This window comes from Heteronotia binoei, chromosome 21 (genome assembly GCF_032191835.1).
Source record: "Heteronotia binoei isolate CCM8104 ecotype False Entrance Well chromosome 21, APGP_CSIRO_Hbin_v1, whole genome shotgun sequence".
NCBI classification, from domain to species: Eukaryota; Metazoa; Chordata; class Lepidosauria; order Squamata; family Gekkonidae; genus Heteronotia; species Heteronotia binoei.
This window is the reverse complement of record NC_083243.1, coordinates 22,876,604-22,893,582: the sequence shown is the minus strand read 5'-3', so window position 1 is coordinate 22,893,582 and position 16,979 is coordinate 22,876,604. Positions and strand designations below refer to the sequence as shown.

Genomic DNA, 16,979 nt, shown 5'->3' with positions numbered 1-16,979 from the left:
GGCTAGTAGCCAGTGATAGACCTATCGTCCATGAATCTGTCTGAACTAAGCTATTACTTGCGGTGCCAGATTAAACCCTGTGGAGGCCCCTAGGTAGTCAAAATCTCAGGGGGGGGGAGGGGGCTCGTAGATTATCTCAGAGCTGGAGCACCCACCCCCTTGCCCATGACCCCTGCTGCAGTCTGAAGACACCTTCTTAAAAGCCCCTTTTACTAAGTTGCAGGGGAGAGCTAGAGAGAGGCAAACTTGGCGACAACGCCAGCATCAGCCGAATCAGGTAAGCTGGGCAAAGAGTGGCTCAGTTGCTGGCTGTGTGTGAAGGCTGGGAGGACTGCAAGCAGGGGGGAAACTGGGTGGGGGGGAGCCAGCTCAGGGCCCCTAAGGGCACGGGGGCCCATAAACCAGTGCCTACTTGGTCTAATTGTAAATTCAGCCCTGGTCCTAAAAGGTTCAACTCAACATAACCACGTGACTAGTTTAGACTGAACAATAGTCACATAGATTTGGTGGTGGTCACAGATACAAAGTTGGAGTCCCGTGGCACCTTTAAGACCATCAAAGTTTAATTCTAGATATAAACTTTTGTGTGCATGCACACTTCTTCAGATTCTTCCGGTATCTAAAGAAGTGTGCGTGCACGTGAAAGCTTATGCCTCAAATTAAACTGTGTCTAAAAGGTGCCACTGGACTTAAACTTTCTTCTGTTACTTCAGACCAACATGACTATTCACCCGAATTGCAAGTAATTCCTAACTAATTATCTCACTGAGTCAGAAATGCACAGAGATTTTCTCCTTCTCTCAATGGTTCCTGTTTCTTCTTGCCTCATGCAACCATCACTTAAAGGAGTGTCAAGAGCTTGAGGCAAACTGAAAGAATGAAATCTAACCTGCCCTCCTGCGCCATTAGTTGATGGTGGGAACTGATGGGAAAGGGGTGGTTAGAATGTGGAGACCACAAGCGGTGCCCTCTCAGAGGCCCAGAAATGCATTCAATGGCTTTATCGCCAAAGAAGCTCACACAGATCTTGAAAAAGTTAAATTCCTGTTGTGTATCCATAACTGAAAAAGGCTCACCATCTCCAATGCTTGCTCGAATTGATGAATCTCTGCTGTGCTCTGCCTCCTCCAAATCAACCCCAACCGGACGCAACTGCCGTTCTAAACAGCAGTAATGCTCAGCTTGTGTTGGTGGGGGGTTTCAGAACAATAATTGGAGGTGCAAAGTCTCATACGTGCTGAACTTCCCTTTTAAGAACAGAATGTCACAATTCAACAGCTAAATATAGAGGGACAGACAACATCACAGTTTTGGTAGCAGCTATCGGACCAGAAAGAGCCCCCATGGCGCAGAGTGGTAAAGCTGCAGTACTGCAGTCCAAAGCTCTGCTCATGACCTGAGTTCGATCCCAGCGGAAGCTGGGTTCAGGTAGCCACCTTGAGGTTGACTCAGCCTTCCATCCTTCTGAGGTCGGTAAAATGAGGACCCAGCTTGCTGGGGGGAAAGTGTAGATGACTGGAGAAGGAAATGGCAAACCACCCTGTAAAAAGTCTGCCGTGAAAACGTTGTGAAAGCAACGTCACCACAGAGTCAGAAACGACTGGTGCTTGCACAGGGAACTACCTTTACCTTTATCGGACCAGAACCATTGGGTTGAAATTAAATCAACTCAGCTAAACATTAGAAAGAACTTCCTAAGTTAGAGCGATTCCTCAGTAGAACAGGCTTCCTCAGGAGGTGGTGGGCTCATTCTTTGGAGGTTTTTAAGCAGAGGCTAGATGGCCATCTGACAGTAATGCTGATCCTGTGAATTAGAGCCTGATGTTCACACTGAAATGAGAAGCTTAATGCTGTAATTAGAGAATTTAGAACAGGGTTCCTAAATAATTAAGCCGTCAAACTGAAGAAAGAATTGAAACGTCATCAAAATCTAGAGAGACATCTTTTTAAGAAAGTGGCTGCGTTGAAGGTACACTCTTCAGGAGCACCCACCTTGTGAATTTCAGTTGGACTATTTCCAAGTCTGGAATTATATCTTTTCATTTGGAGACTGGGTTTTTTGGCCCTTTGGGGTTTTCTGTTACTTTAAAAGGCCCTAGCACCGCCGGCCTCTATCATTATTGTATTGTCTATTATGTGTTGGACACAATACTTATATTTTTGCAAACTGAAAGATGGTGTACTACTTGGTGGCTTTGATCAGTTGATCCTGTGGGGGTCACAAAGCAATTTTTCTCCAGGCAAGTTTAGCCAAGGATCCAGGCCAGTTTTTCCAATCACTGGAGGTGTGGGGGGAGGTATTTGTGAATTTCCTGTATCGTGCAGGGGGTTGGACTAATGACCTCGAAGAGCCCTTCCAACTCTATGATTTGAAGAAACGTTTCTATGATACCTGAGTTACAATAGATCTGACACTGATCAGGTTATTAGCTACTTCCACATGGGGATTTTATCAAAACATAGAAAGTGGGAAGCCCTGGAAACTCTGAATATGTCGCGTGACCTTCCTGGGGCTTTCCCTTTTAATACAGAAAACACACCTGCTTTTCTCCAATTTAAAGCCAGATTTTCAGAGTGACTGAAGGAATGTCCACATGTCCTAAGATTGACAACATCTACATGGGGCCAGGAGATCTGCTGGGATTATAACTGATTTCTAGACTACAGGTATCAATTCCCCTGGAGAAAATAGCTGCTTTGAATGGTGGACTCGATGGCATTATAGCTCACTGAAGTCTAGGGTTGCTAGGTCTGTGCCTGAAAATACTAGACTTTGGGGGTGGACTCAGAAGAGGGCGGGGTTTGAGGAGGGAAAGGGCCTCAGCAGGGATGCCATAGAGCCCACCCTTCAGAGCAGCCATCTCCAGGGGAGCTGATCTCTGCTAGCTAGAGAACAATTGTAAAACCTGGAGGCTGGCAACCCCACGGAGGTCTCTCCCCAAACTCTGACATCTCCAGGATCCACCACTAATGTGCAAATGAGTTCCTGCTAGGCTTTCTCTTTAAAAAAAAAAAAAAAGCCCTGGGCATTGTTGTGTATGGTTGATATTTGTGTTTCAATGATGTCTTCCATGTGCGTTATCTACTCTGAGTGTAAGTGATTCAAAGGAGGAAGTTGTTTGATTTTTTTTAAAATTGGTTCTCGCTTTCCCACAACACCATGGTGTATGGGTTTCCCAGCAGCTTTTCTCCTTTCTCAAACCTGCTTTCCTCTGAATTTTTTTGGGGGAAAGGTCACCGTTAAAGCCTGGATAGCTGTCATGTGGGGTGGCAACATTTGGGGTTTTATTGCCAATGTGGCAGCCATTTGCACTGGCACTGTCCCCACAACACAAGTGTCGGGGGGAGGAGAAGCAGAAGAAGAAGCCGAAGAAGAAGAATCAGCACTGGAATATCAAGGCTCATCTCCAACAGCAGAAGGTCTAAATGCTAAAGTACTCCACAACTCATGGAGATAGGGTTGCCAAGTCCAATTCAAAAAATATCTAGGGACTTTGGGGGCGGGGCCAGGAGACTTGGGGGGGGGGGAGCCAGGAGACATTGGGGGGTGAAACCAGGAGCAAGGGTGTGACAAGTATAATTGAACTCCAAGGGAGTTCTGGCCATCACTTTTAAAAAGGACCACACACCTTTTAAAGTGCCTTCCTTCCACAGGAAATAATGAAGGACGGGGCACCTTCTTTTGGAGCTCATAGAATTGGGCCCTATGGTCCAATCTTTTCGAAACTTGGGCGGTATTTTGGGGAGAGGCACTGGATGCTATACTGAAAATTTGGTGCCTCTACCTCAAAAAACAGCCCCCCCCCCAGAGCCCCAGATACCCACGGATCAATTCTCCATTATTTTCCATGGGATTAAATCTTCATAGGGAATAATGAAGTGTCGAGCAGACATTTCCCTCTCCTGCCCTGTTTCTGATGACTCTGAAGTGGGGGGAGGGCCTCCAAACTGGGGATCCTCTGCCCCCACCTAGGGATTGGCAACCCTAATATACTTACTTGCTCTGAAACGAAAGCAAAACAAACGAAGAGACTTTGACAAGGTCTGCTGCTGACACTTCCCAATTAAGTACTTTCTGCTCTTATTTAAAGGAACACACACACATTTTAAAACGAAACCTATTTGCAGGTTTCTAAACTTGCCGGAGATCTTCCCCTGCTGGCCAGCTGGCTGGGGGTGGGGAGAAGCCAGTAAAACCAGGAGATCCCCCACTGGGACCTGGGGATTGGGAAGCCTACATGAAGACCACCAATCACCCCTGTAGATCCCTGTGGCTACATTGTGTCAATGCACAAAGGTCAAAGGTGAGGAAAAACAATTTCAAACCTTCTTCCATCAGGATAGGGACATTTTCCCTGGTGATTTTACAGCATTTACTTCCATTATAAAACTGAAATTCTCAGAAAGACTTCAAAAATTTTAAAATAGTGTCACATGGGAAAAAAGGAATGATTTATTATAGCAAATTTATGATAAAATTATATAAAATAACTATTTATTTTGTTTTTTTAAGACATCCACAACATCACTTTGGAACAAAAATATACAGATAATTGCCTATAAACCAAATAAATTATCATTTTAAAAAAACAAAAATTTCCCAAAGTTGAGGAAGGGGGGAAAAAATAACATGAAACCCAGCTGTTTATGGTTGGGTGGGGAGAAAGAGGAACTTTAAAATTATACACCTTAAAAAAAAAAGATGTGAAAATGAAAGGAGGAAGAAACCAGACAAGCCATTAAAACAGTTTTGGATTTTACAAAGTTGAATTTCAGTTATACTCTCATACAGCTCAGCTTTGCGTTTTGTGCTGCATGCAGATGGAATGGTTGATTTCCGTGATGAATGTTTTCGAAGAGCAGAAAATGGTTTCAGCAGCATAAACAACAGCAGATAGTTAGGCACAATTCAGCAAGGAGCACAGCAGAAAGTGAACAGGTAGATAATGTCGTTTTTACAGCTGCAAAGTCTATATTCTAGCAGCATTTGCTAGATTTTTTAAAAATACCCTACCATCAATTTACTAAAATAAAGAAAAAAGATCAGTAGAATACTGCACTTTTACAATAGCTTTTTAAAAAAAAAAAAAAAAACCAACCCTGTAAACATTCAAAGTAAAGGTTTGTTCTTATTTAAAGATGACTTGGGGCCGTTTCAAACATTACAGTATTTAGATGTATCCCTAACAGCCCTAGCCTATTCAATTTTTACTCAGAAGTAAATTCCACCTGCTTCAGAAGCACTCACTCCTAAGTCAGTGTGCATAGGGTTACGATCATAGCCATTTTACATATATGTATATTAAAAAAATTGAAAAGTGCAGATGTAATGAACATATGTACAATGGAAAGAAATTTGTCACGATAGTTACAGTTGCCTGTTTAACTGTACACTGTGGTAAACCGGGGTTTTGCCAACACATAATGTATGAAATGTCCCTCAGAGCTTATCCACACAACCAGTTTCCTCAGATTCTTCTTCCAGTGGGCTGACTGAGCTGCTAGTCTTCTGAATGTGCCTCCAGAATAGATTCTGAAGAACTTGACGGTTTCTCACTCAGTCTGAAGCAAATCCAGTCACGCCGGCTCACCAAATGGACACTGAGGAAAAATGATTTGTGAATGGGCCACTTCATTGGATTATATTGTCACCAAGGGCATCAGAATGCCACATTATCAGAATAGGCAACTGAGAATTTACATTCAGTCTATCATAATGAAACTAGAATGTAATCTAAATGTAACCTTCTGTGTGGGGCTTTTTTTTTCAAGCTTTTAGAACCAAGCAGCAGTTCTTTAAATAAAGAAAAAGAAAGAATCCTGAGGCAGTCAGATACCCTATTTGCCACTGAACTCCCATGAGATATGGGCCTTCTATCCCTCTGAAACGTACCAGATGAGTAGATCTTTCGAAAAATTAAAATATAAACAATACATGCAATTATGTATACAGGTAAAACAAAAAGCAACGTGCCTGTCAAGAAACCCCAAAATGCCCAATGACAACCAGAAACTCAGTCCATTGATATAAATGATATCTGGATAGTCCAGAATATCAAGATGAATGTTTAACAAATTATATGCATTACAAAAACTGGAACTCAACAAGGACCCAAAGATGAGGGAGGGAGTTTCCTCTTTGGCTTAATTACATCTGACAGAAGGCAGACCAAGCTGTAACGTTAGATACACAGCCCCTCTCCCTTGGAGGAACTAAAGACTTGGGCCAGTGGGGTCACACAATCACAGAGAGGTCACACGAGTGTGCCTATCCAGTCTCCAGGCCTGTGTGTGGATGCGGCATTTTTGCCTGTGTAGGCAAAAGATCACACGTGTGATATGAGGTGTAGTGGTTGAGACCGGTGGACTCTAATCTGGAGAACAGGATTTGATTCCCCACTTCTCCTCAACATGAAGGGTGTGATCTTGAGTCAGTCACTATTCTCACAGAGCTATCTCAGCCGCACGTCCTCACAAGGTGTTTGCTGTGGGGAGAGGAAGGGAAGTCGACTGTAAGCTGCTCTGAGACTCCTTAGGGCAGATAAAAGTGGGGTATGAAAACCATCACCTCTTTTTCTTCATGCTTAGGACAGAATCTCCCAGATTTTACAACTGAGCTGTTTGGGCCTACATGTATAAACAATAAATGCCACCTCAGAGTGGCTTATGTAGATCTTCCTTCCCCATTTTATTCTTGCAACCATAGCTTTTTTTCAGGAACTTCAAGCATGAAGTGGGGGGGGAAACATATTACATGTCATTCTCCCAATTATGCTCAATTGCCCTTCTTGTTCAAAACGGACAACATATATATTTTCTGCTTCAGTACACACAAACCAGCACCCAGGGATAGGGTTACGCATGTACTGAGGCTGAAAATACAGACATTTGGCCCTTTCAGACAAAATGGTGAGTGTTATCAATAGGATAAAAAGTAGTACTTTCTGCTCATACGCATAGTAAAACATGAACTGAAAAGGGTCTTGTAACTGGCCCAAGAGAACTCAGCAAACATCATGGCAGAGTGTAAATTCAAACCCAGCTCTCCCTGGTTCTAGCTTGACCACTATACCACCCAGCTTGTCCATGTTTAGACACACAAACAGGTCTAGAAAGCAGGGCAGCTAACAACGGCCCAGTCCACTACATGCACTCCCTATGCTTGTTTTTTCTTTCAGTGCGTTTCAAAAGATATTCAAAACTCAAAACTGACAAAGACAGAGAAAGAGTTGCACTATATCTGTTTAGTTATGGTGAAGAATCAAAGGAAGGGGAGAGTACCATAGTCAAACCATCCCTTTGAGGTCAAATGACTTCTGAAATATGCCCGAAGAACAAAAATCAAAGATTACTGTGAGGCAAACGAAGAACAAGTGACTCAGATAACCCATTTATAAGGTAATAGTAGAATTCATGGTCACAGGGTATAGTGACGGTGGCTAGTTTAGTTGGCTTTAAAAGGAGATCAGACACATTCGTGGGAGACAAGCCCATCTGAAGTTCAGAGCCAAGTAATGTGACGAAATAAATTTACCTCATTTCTCCTCAGCCAACATTTTTAATCAACTGCACAGCTGTGGTAGAACACAGCTCACCGTATGACATCTCTCAACATGGCTACTTTCCTCCAGGGGTTAAGCCATTACAGGGAACTGAACACGGGCAACCGATTAAGCGGGTCTCCATCTGGATCACAAAATCAGAGTTTGTGGATCCACTGCTGTGTGTCTCTGCAGCAGCGTTTGTGCTGTTTAAGCCTCTACGCAGCCAGTACCAGGAAAAATAAGTGTTTAAAGGAAAAACAAACAAACAAAAAGGATAGCATGAATTTTCTATAGGCAGTGATGAAACATATGATGACCAAGTGCTTTGTTATTTTGCCTGGGCAATTTTACTTCTACCTTCTAACGTGAAGTCTGGGTTTTAAAAAATCTAGCACAGACTAGTATTCTCTCTATTGCAGCAGTCCTCGCAACCTTTGTGAGTCTGCCGGCACATATGGAATTCTGACATGGCATGGTGGGCACAGCAACAAAATGGCTGCCACAGGAGGCGGAGCCAGCCACAAAATGACTGCCACAGCTTAACTTCAGTAACAGTATAATTTCTTGTGCTGGGATGGCAGCTGCTGCCAAAGCAACATTGAAAAACAATCTTCACACCCAATCAGGACAAAAGCTTCACCTAGCCCCACCCACTTCTAAGAACACTTGGTGGGCTCCAGAAAGGTATCAGAGGGTGCCATGGCCCCCACAGGCGCCATGTTGGGAAATCCTGCTCTATCGGCTTCATCCTGATTCTCTATCTCCCCTCTGCACACAATCCCTGCATGTTCCATTCTACATAAATCTCCTGTTTATAGCCCCTATTTACAACAAACAAGAAATCAGGAATCACCATGCATTAGATTAGGTTCCAGGATCGATCCCTGGTATCTCCAGTTAAAAATGATAGCATGAAGCCAATTCCATTTTGGCAAAATCATTTTGAGCAATGTAATTTCAGCAGAAATGCCTCAACTAAATTTAATTCTATCTTCAGCAATAAATAGACATTTTTTCTTTTTTTACAGCAACTACTTAGGAAAACGAGAGTTTTACAAGAGGAAGGGTTTCACTTGGCCAACTGGCCTCAGCAAACACTCGTAACACTTAAAAGGACCATTTGCCCCTCTATTTAAGCTCCACTAATTGCTTAGAATTTGGCAAGCAGAAATGGAAAACCGTTTTTTAAATGCTGTGTTTTTAAACAGCGTGCACATCCGTCTTAGCATTACCCACAACTACAGTGCTTGAAACTTAAAAATGGTACTAATAACACTGCATTTAAAATCCAGCTATCCAATACATTTATTTCCTAGAAGCCCAACAGGACTCCTGTCTCTGGAATCAACAGTTGTAAGATGGCACTGACATCAGGCTTAAACTACAGCTTTGAGAGCAACGGAATGAGCATAAATACACCATCACCGCTTTTGCTCGGACATCCTGATTCTCACAAGGGCTCTGCCAGCTCCAATTCCCGTCTCCATTTTGGCATGACCACTTGGAACAGACCAAGCATTGGAGCATATGTTAATTGACACCAAAACGGGAACCACAGTAGGCTGAAATTATGAACCCGTTAAAAGAAAATACCAACTGCAATGCCGGCAGCTGTAATTTTGGCATCCATAAGCAACGCAAAGGGACCACTGGAATGCCACCTGGAGTAAGTTTTGTGATTTCAGACTTCAAGTTTAACAAGGAAAGGTATTGCAGCAGCTGCTGTGACCATGTTCAACAATATTCCGGTCTTACAGCCAGCTCCAGAAAGAGGCAAAATAAGACATCTGCAGGAGATCCAAGGCCAGAAAAGGGACAGTCATCCCTAGAGAGAGAGAGATTCTTAGTTTTGAATGGAGCCCCCAAGAAGACAGGGTGGCAGGAGAGGATTCTCAGCTTGCGTGACCCGTATGCTGTATCAGTTTGGCAGGGCTTACAGAGCATGCCTTGAACCAGGGCTTTTTTTTGAAGCAGGAACTCCTTTCCATATTAAGCCACCTACCCCTGGTGTAGCCAATCCTCCAAGAGCTTACAGGGCTCTTCTTACAGGGCCTCTTGGAGGACTGGCTGCTTCAAGGGGGTGCTGCCTAATATACAAAGGAGTTCCTGCTACAAAAAAAGCCCTGACTGGAACACATGTAGATACCATGAGATCATTAATATAGTCTTCTCTGATTGGCAGCCTCTCTCCAGGGTCTCAGGTGGGAGATCTTTTGCATCACCTACTGCCTGATCTCTTTTAAAAACTATTGATGAGAACTGGGACCTTCTGGGTGCAAGGCAAATGCTCTGCAAGTGAGCCACAGCACTCTTCCATGAGGGCCTCACCTGAGGGTTCTCAAAATCCTGGAGCCGGCACTGTACCTGGCATCACACGAACATAACTTCCCACAAGTGTAAAAAGCATGTACAAACTTCAGAGTATGGAACACTGCTGACAGATATTGATAAAATTCAAAACATGAAACGGCAGGGGGGAGAGGTGTTTACTTCCTCGGTAATCTCCCCAAACTCACGAACTGCAGAATCATCTGCAAGAAATATGGAGTTCTGTTAATTATGGGGAGGGGGGGACCATGTTTGGACCACATAAAGCTTTGATAACACAGCAGATGCTGTGACAGAATAAAAATTTTGGCAACACTGTTATGAAAAACCTTGACCTGATGATTGCATTGTCTCCTCTAGATCTATAGATCATGCATCTCTTGAGTGAATTACAGTCATTCAGAGGGGTGGGGGGTGTTATTGACTGCTCTCCATCATCGGCAGGGGTGGAATTCTAGCAGGAGCTCCTTTGCACATTAGGTCACACACCCCTGATGTAGCCAATCCTCCAAGAGCTTACAGAGCTCTTAGTACAGGACCTACTGTAAGCTCTGGGAGGATTGGCTACATCAGGGGTGTGTGACCTAATGTGCAAAGGAGCTCCTGCTAGAATTCCACCCCTGATCATCAGCATTCCTGGTGGTAGAGTGAAAGGGGCATTAACAAAACTGGAATGGTTTAATGGCCATCCTTGTTTCCTGTCTTCCTGAAGGGGGCCTGCATGAAACCGCTCCTGGATTCCCCAAAGAAACCTTCTGTGCCCCTTCTATTGGAGGAAATCTTCACGCTATTTTGAGTGAAGTGGCAGATATAAACCATTGTGTTGAAAATTATAATATACGGTAGCAGCCCCCTCCTATTGCCCCCTGTCCAAAAGGTAGAATTTCCAAAACAGAGAGCCTATACAACTAAACAATTAGCTACAAACAGGCTACATACAGGTACAGCTTCAGCAGTACGGAATTGAACACGCAAAGCCCATTTTGCTATGGCACGTTGGAGGAATTACGCATTGGTAGCTTTCTCTTGAAAATTCGGAATCTGCCTCTATGCTGAATATGTGCTCTTCCACAGTGCTAGTCTTTTTAAAAAAGGCATATATATATATAGGCCTGCCACACACACCCCACTCAGCATAGATTGTACCTTACTTTCTTTTCTTTTGTGCAATGGATTAGCAATCTAAAGAACTGCTCCATACAGACTTATCCACAACCACTCATACACAAATACTAACACCACAGTTTAAGTTACATACAAGAGGGATAAGCGATAGAAAATATTCTATTTAGATCACATATTTCTCCCCATCTGGAACAAAGCTTGCATCCTGCAGATTAGAAGGGCCAAAGTTCGATTTCTGCACGTAATTCCTCTTCTTAATGGGAGACAACGCCTCCATCGGGGACCCAGAAAGGCTATTAGCAGTCCTGACTTTAGCTGCCGCGGATTGGGTGGTCATAGAAGAGGTTTTATTATTGGCGATCATATCCAGGTTTCCGCTGGGATCGATGATGGCGTTTATAACTGTGAGGGAGAGAAAGCATTGTCAGCATCAGCCTAAGATCACTGAAACGGCTGGGCTGCCAAACAACTCAAAGATCCCACCAGAATATATTCTCTACAAAAAGTCTCACGGAACTCAGATAGGCTCATGGAACTGGAACAGGCCTTTTGAGCTAGCAATCCTCTGTTCAGTGCAGAAATCCAAGATACAGCATCCCACAGACAGGTTTAAAGGGGGATGACACAAATTCATGGAGGGCAAGTCTATCAGTGGCTAATAGCCATGGTGACTAAAGGGAACCTCCAGATCAAACAGTAGTGAGTCTCTGAATCCCAGTGCCAGGAGGCAAGATCAGGGGAAGGCCTCTATGCCAGGAATGTAAAACATGTGTTCAAGGGGCCCAATCAGGCCCCTGGAAGGCTCCTATCAGGCCCACAAGCAACTGGCTCTTGTCTGCTTCCTTCTCCTTCTCTCTTGCTTCCTTCTGCATCTCAGCTTGCTTTGCAAGGCTTGCTCAATCATACAGAAGCTACAGAGCAAAACTTCTGTTTTCTCCATTGGTTGAGGCTCCTTCCCCTCCTGGTCCCCAGGGGAGGGAGAAAAAGAGCCAGAGCTTCCTTTGCCAAGTTCCCTGGATCCCATGGGAGTAATACAAAGAAAGAAGATGATGATGATTTTGGATTTATATCCCTCCCTATACTCTGAATCTCAGAGCGGTCACAATCTTTTCTACCTCCCCCCCCCCCCCCCCAACAAACACCCTGTGAGGCAGGTGGGGCTGAGAGTGCTTTTACAGCAGCTGCCCTTTCAAGGACAGCTTCTATGAAAGCTATGGCTGACCCAAGGCCATCTCAGCAGGTGCAAGTGGAGGAGTGGGGAATCAAACCCGGTTCTCCCAGATAAGAATCCGCGCACTTAACCACTACATCAAACTAGCTCTCTCTTAAAACACCTTTAAGACCAACAAGTGCTAATGTTTTAAGTTTTTTTTAAAAAAAATCTTTAGTTGTGTTTGTTTATCTCTTTTTAAAAGTTTATATCTCTGCTACCTAAACTTAAATAGGTACACACATGGCCTGGCCTGACATGGCCCAGCTTAGAAAGGTCTCATTTACGTCAGATCTGGCCCTCATAACAAATAAGTTCGACATCCCTGCTCTATGCCCTGTTGTTCGCCTTCCAAAGGAACTGGGTGGCTACTCTGAAAGGCAGGATGCTGGACTAGATGGACCCCAGGTCTGGTCCAGCAGGGCTCTTATGTTCTTAAGGTACACAGATGTCTGTCTTACTTTAAAACCTCCACTGAGGAATAGCCTTCTCTACACCTCAAGTGTTTCTCCCCATTAGGAATTGGATCCTAATGTTTACCTGCAATCTACCGTCTCATATTTATTTATTTATTTATTTATTTATTTATTTATTTATTTATTTCATTTATATCCCGCCCTCCCCCACCTTGGCAGGCTCAGGGCGGCTAGCAGCAATCCATAAAAACACACCATAATAAATAAAACATTAGAATTACATTATAGAACAATAAAACATTAAAACATTAAATTAAAACCAGTCTAGTAGATACAATTATACTGCGGTATAGATCTTTGGACCGCATTGGCGGATCTTTAATTACCATTTTTCTTAGCAGTCCGAATATGCTGATTTAAAAAGGATGGTCTTGCAGGCCCTGCGGAACTGTTCAAGGCTCCGCAGGGCCCGCACCTCCTCGGGGAGTCGGTTCCATAGGGTAGGGGCCGCGATCGAAAAGGCCCGTATTCTGGTGCTCTGATATTTAACTTCCTTCGGCCCAGGGATAGTCATTAAGTTTTTCCCCGTTGACCTCAGTGCTCTCTGGGGTTCATATGGGGAAAGACGGTCCCTCAGGTAGGCAGGTCCTCGGCCATATAAGGCTTTAAAGGTAACGACCAACACTTTGTACTGGACCCGGTATATAATCGGCAGCCAGTGCAGTTCACGTAGTCCCGGCCATATATGCTCCCGTTTCGGGAGTCCCAACAACAGCCTGGCCGCCGCGTTCTGCACTAGCTGCAATTTCCGGGTCCGGCACAGAGGTAGCCCCAAGTAGAGGGCGTTACAGTAGTCTAGTCTTGAGGTGACCGTTGCGTGGATCACTGTTGCGAGGTCCCGGCGCTCAAGGAAAGGGGCCAACTGCCTTGCCCGCCTCTTGAAACTGCCAAGTGATAAACATGCATGCAGGACCGCAACCCTGAGAAGATGGGATCCTCTCAGTTTTTTTTTTAAAGGCTATCTTAAAATATTCCCAATACTCTTCAGTACAAACAGGCAGGCCTTTTTTTTGAGCAGGAATGCATAGGAATGCCATTCCGGCTGGCTTGGTGTCAGGGGGTGTGGCCTGATATGCAAATGAGTCTCTGTTGGGCTCTTTCTACAAAAAGCCCTGCACAAAACAATGGTGACATCAGGGGGTGTGGCCTAATATGCAAATGAGTCGCCACTGGGCTTTTTCCTATAAAAAAGCCCTGCAAACAGGCAAAAGGTAATTTGATCCCTCAGTCCTAATATTGGATGATACAGGCAGGATTTCAACAAAGCAATCAAAAGCAGCAAGAATTGACATCCGTTATATTACTGAAATCCTAAAGCTGCCGTCATTTACATAAGTGGCTCCAGCCATTTGCTGACTTTCTCATCTGCGTCTTGGGTGCAGCAGTACACAGCTGCAATCATCACAACGCAATTTTTCTTAAGGCTTTTAGGAAAACTGAATAGGATGCATAAATGCAGGACAGCTATGGGGATACACAACCCTTGGGTTTGCATGTGGCTGCCGTCTTGGCATGGGAAAAACGGGACTGTGGCATCATCCTGTGTTATTAATAATTCTGTGATTTCATCCGTAAGCAAGATGAGTTCAGTACAGTACAGTACAGTTCAGTGGGAGGAGTCTATGGTGGTGGAAAGTGCCATCTGACTTCTGGAGCTTCTTAGGGTTTTCAAGGCATTCAGAGGTTGCAAGAGGCATTCAGAGGTTGTTTGCCATTGCCTGCCTCTGCATCCCAACCCTGGGATTCCTTGGAGGTCTCCCATCCAAATACTAGCCAGGGCCAACCCTGCTTACCTTCTGAGATCTGATAAGATCAGGCTAGGCCCAAGGAATGCAACAGTAAAAAAGAGAGTTATATTTTGGGCTGGGAACAAAGCAACAAAAAACCCACTGAAGTAGAATTTCCACCAAACGACAAAGTATATTCTTTAGTTTCTGAGATTTTATGAGATCGGGGTAGACTTGGTGATCCAGCTCAGGAGAGAGGTCTAGTAACAGGGATTTAACTAACCTTCAAGTTGTTTCTGGACTCTTCTTAGCTCCTTCAGAATTGAGCTGATCTCCTAGCAATGAGCAACAACAAAGTTAGTCAAAACACAAGCAGTGAAGACAAGCATGGAAATTTCAGTTTACTCCACTTTTTGCATTTATATTTTAGTTCCAGATTTGTACAGATTTCTGCACCAAAAAGTATAAACCAGGGCACCACTTCCAAGTTTGAATGTTTACTCTTTGTTTAAATAGTTGAAATCCAATTAGTCAAACTTGATTTTTGATCCCACTGTGTTGGCACTACAATGGAAATTTTACATAGCCACAAAACACAGTTCCTTAGATTTAGAAAAAGTAAAAATCGTCATATGCACAACCTGATTTTTAAAAAGCCACATTTCCAAATTGGCTGTCACCCAATTCTGTAAATCTGGCTGCTGGAGAAAAAGTCTACTCACCAAGTACTGTAAAGGAAAGTTGAAAAGAATTTTGAAAAGAGAGAGCTTAAAAGTAATTAAGCGGTAAATGGGTTCAGTCCCCTCAGCTCAAAACCTCAAATTCTATCTAAATATTTTTATCTCACCTTTCTTCCACAGAAGGAACTCAAGAGCAGTGTTCATGAGATGGTGTAGTGATTAAAAGTGGCAGACTCTAATCAGGAGAACTGGGTTTGATTCCCCACTTCTCCAAATGAAGCCTGCTAGGTGACCTTGGGCCAAACCCAGTTCTCTCAGAGCTCCCTCAGCCCCACCTGCCTCACAAAGGAACTGTTGTGGGGAGAGGAAGAGAAGTTAGAGAAAACAGAGTATAAAAACCAATTCTTCTTCTTCCACAGGAAGCCTGCTGGGTGACCTTGGGCCAGTCACAGTTCTCTCAGAAAAACCAGTCACAGTTCTCTCAGAAAAACCAGTTCCTGGGCGGGAACTTGGTTTTATATTAGAGGTTTTTGGAGGGAAACGGGAGTTAGAAGTTTTCAGGGGAAGCTGGCAGTCAGGTTGAGTTTTGATTTGAGTCTTGGAGACTGGTGAGTCAGTTCTGGATGGTATGGTCAGCGCCAGTTATATATTAGGGAAAGAAGGAGCGTTTATCCCTACTTTCATTTATTACTTCTGTTCACCCTGTATTTAAAAATGCCTGTAAATAGTTATACACTTTAAATAAATATTTTGTCTGTTTAAAAAGGTAGTCCCTCCGTACCACACAGGTTCCCCAACCACCTTAGATCACGCTACTTCAAGGGGGGAGTCCAGGGAAGGGGGGAAGGCACGCAGTTGGCAACGGTGCCAATCCTCCAGGGGTCTCCCAAAGAAGGACTGTGGTCTCTGTGTTAACCAGGTGCTGGGTTGGCAGATGACCTTAAGGCCACAGAACTGGCAAGGGGGATTGGGAGTCCTGTTCCTCTCAGTCAGGAACCCCTAAATTGAACAGGTGGTGGCAGCGTGCCCTAGTGAGGGGAAGAAGACAAGCTCCCTTCAGGAGTTGGCAACTCAAAAGGAAGTTGACAGGACAGGGTCTGAAGGCAGAATCGGGCCGGTTCCGTCACAGTAACTATACCATAAATTTTAATGCTCACCATTCATTTCTCGTTCATTATTTCAGTTATCAGCTGCCATCACTCAGAGAGAGGGGAAGCAGCTATGACATCTGGGCTTCACATGTTATATTTTAATTGGTATTTGTGTACACTTTTGCTGTAAGCTATTTCCGAAGCCATTTTTTTTTTTTTTTGGTCTGAAAAGGGGGGGGGGGGGAGGGAAATCAACTGCTTTGCAGCTGTGTGATAAGTATTTGCACTTGCAATTCCAAAGGCTGAAGATCTGCAAAAATGGCTTTTGAAACCAAGTTTCCTAGAACAGGATTTAGGACAATTTTACACACCTTGTTTGAGGTCTTCAGAATTGGCACTTCATTTTCAGAGTTAATTCTGGCCTCCATCTCCTCCCACGTCCGCTCGGTATTCTGGAAAAGGAGCCTGATAACCAAACAGATAGAATCTCATCCAAGTGTCAGAAACTGTATCATCACTTAAAGTAATAAACCATCAAGGCAACAAGCTGAACTTCTGGGGAGGGCTTTTTCAGTTCTTTCCTCCTCTTACTGAAGACCTCCTACTCTACCCTCTTTTCTTGGGGAACCCCCATCTTTCAGGAACAGCATTTCAGGGGGAATTTTTGGCTGCAGTGGGAGGCGATACTGGAAGTTCCACTTTGCTGCAAGAAATCCCTCTTACAGCAACATACTGGAACAAAAGTAATAATAATAATAATAAATTTTATTTATACCCCGCCCTCCCCGCCGAGGCAGG

At 44.0% G+C, this 16,979-nt stretch overlaps 1 protein-coding gene across 2 annotated transcripts in view; it reads right to left on the bottom strand.

The window, feature by feature from the left end:
* Window positions 1–11,102: 11,102 nt before the first annotated feature.
* CEP170B (centrosomal protein 170B) overlaps window positions 11,103–16,979 on the bottom strand; it is a 128,185-nt gene continuing 122,308 nt past the window's right edge. For both annotated transcript variants that reach the window (XM_060262925.1, XM_060262926.1), the window contains 3 exons: window positions 16,553–16,646; window positions 14,694–14,745; window positions 11,103–11,399 (listed from right to left, as the gene is read on the bottom strand). In XM_060262925.1, the coding sequence (XP_060118908.1) occupies window positions 11,161–11,399; window positions 14,694–14,745; window positions 16,553–16,646 (385 nt within the window). In that variant the 3' untranslated portion in view covers window positions 11,103–11,160. The remainder of the gene's footprint in view (window positions 11,400–14,693; window positions 14,746–16,552; window positions 16,647–16,979) is intronic.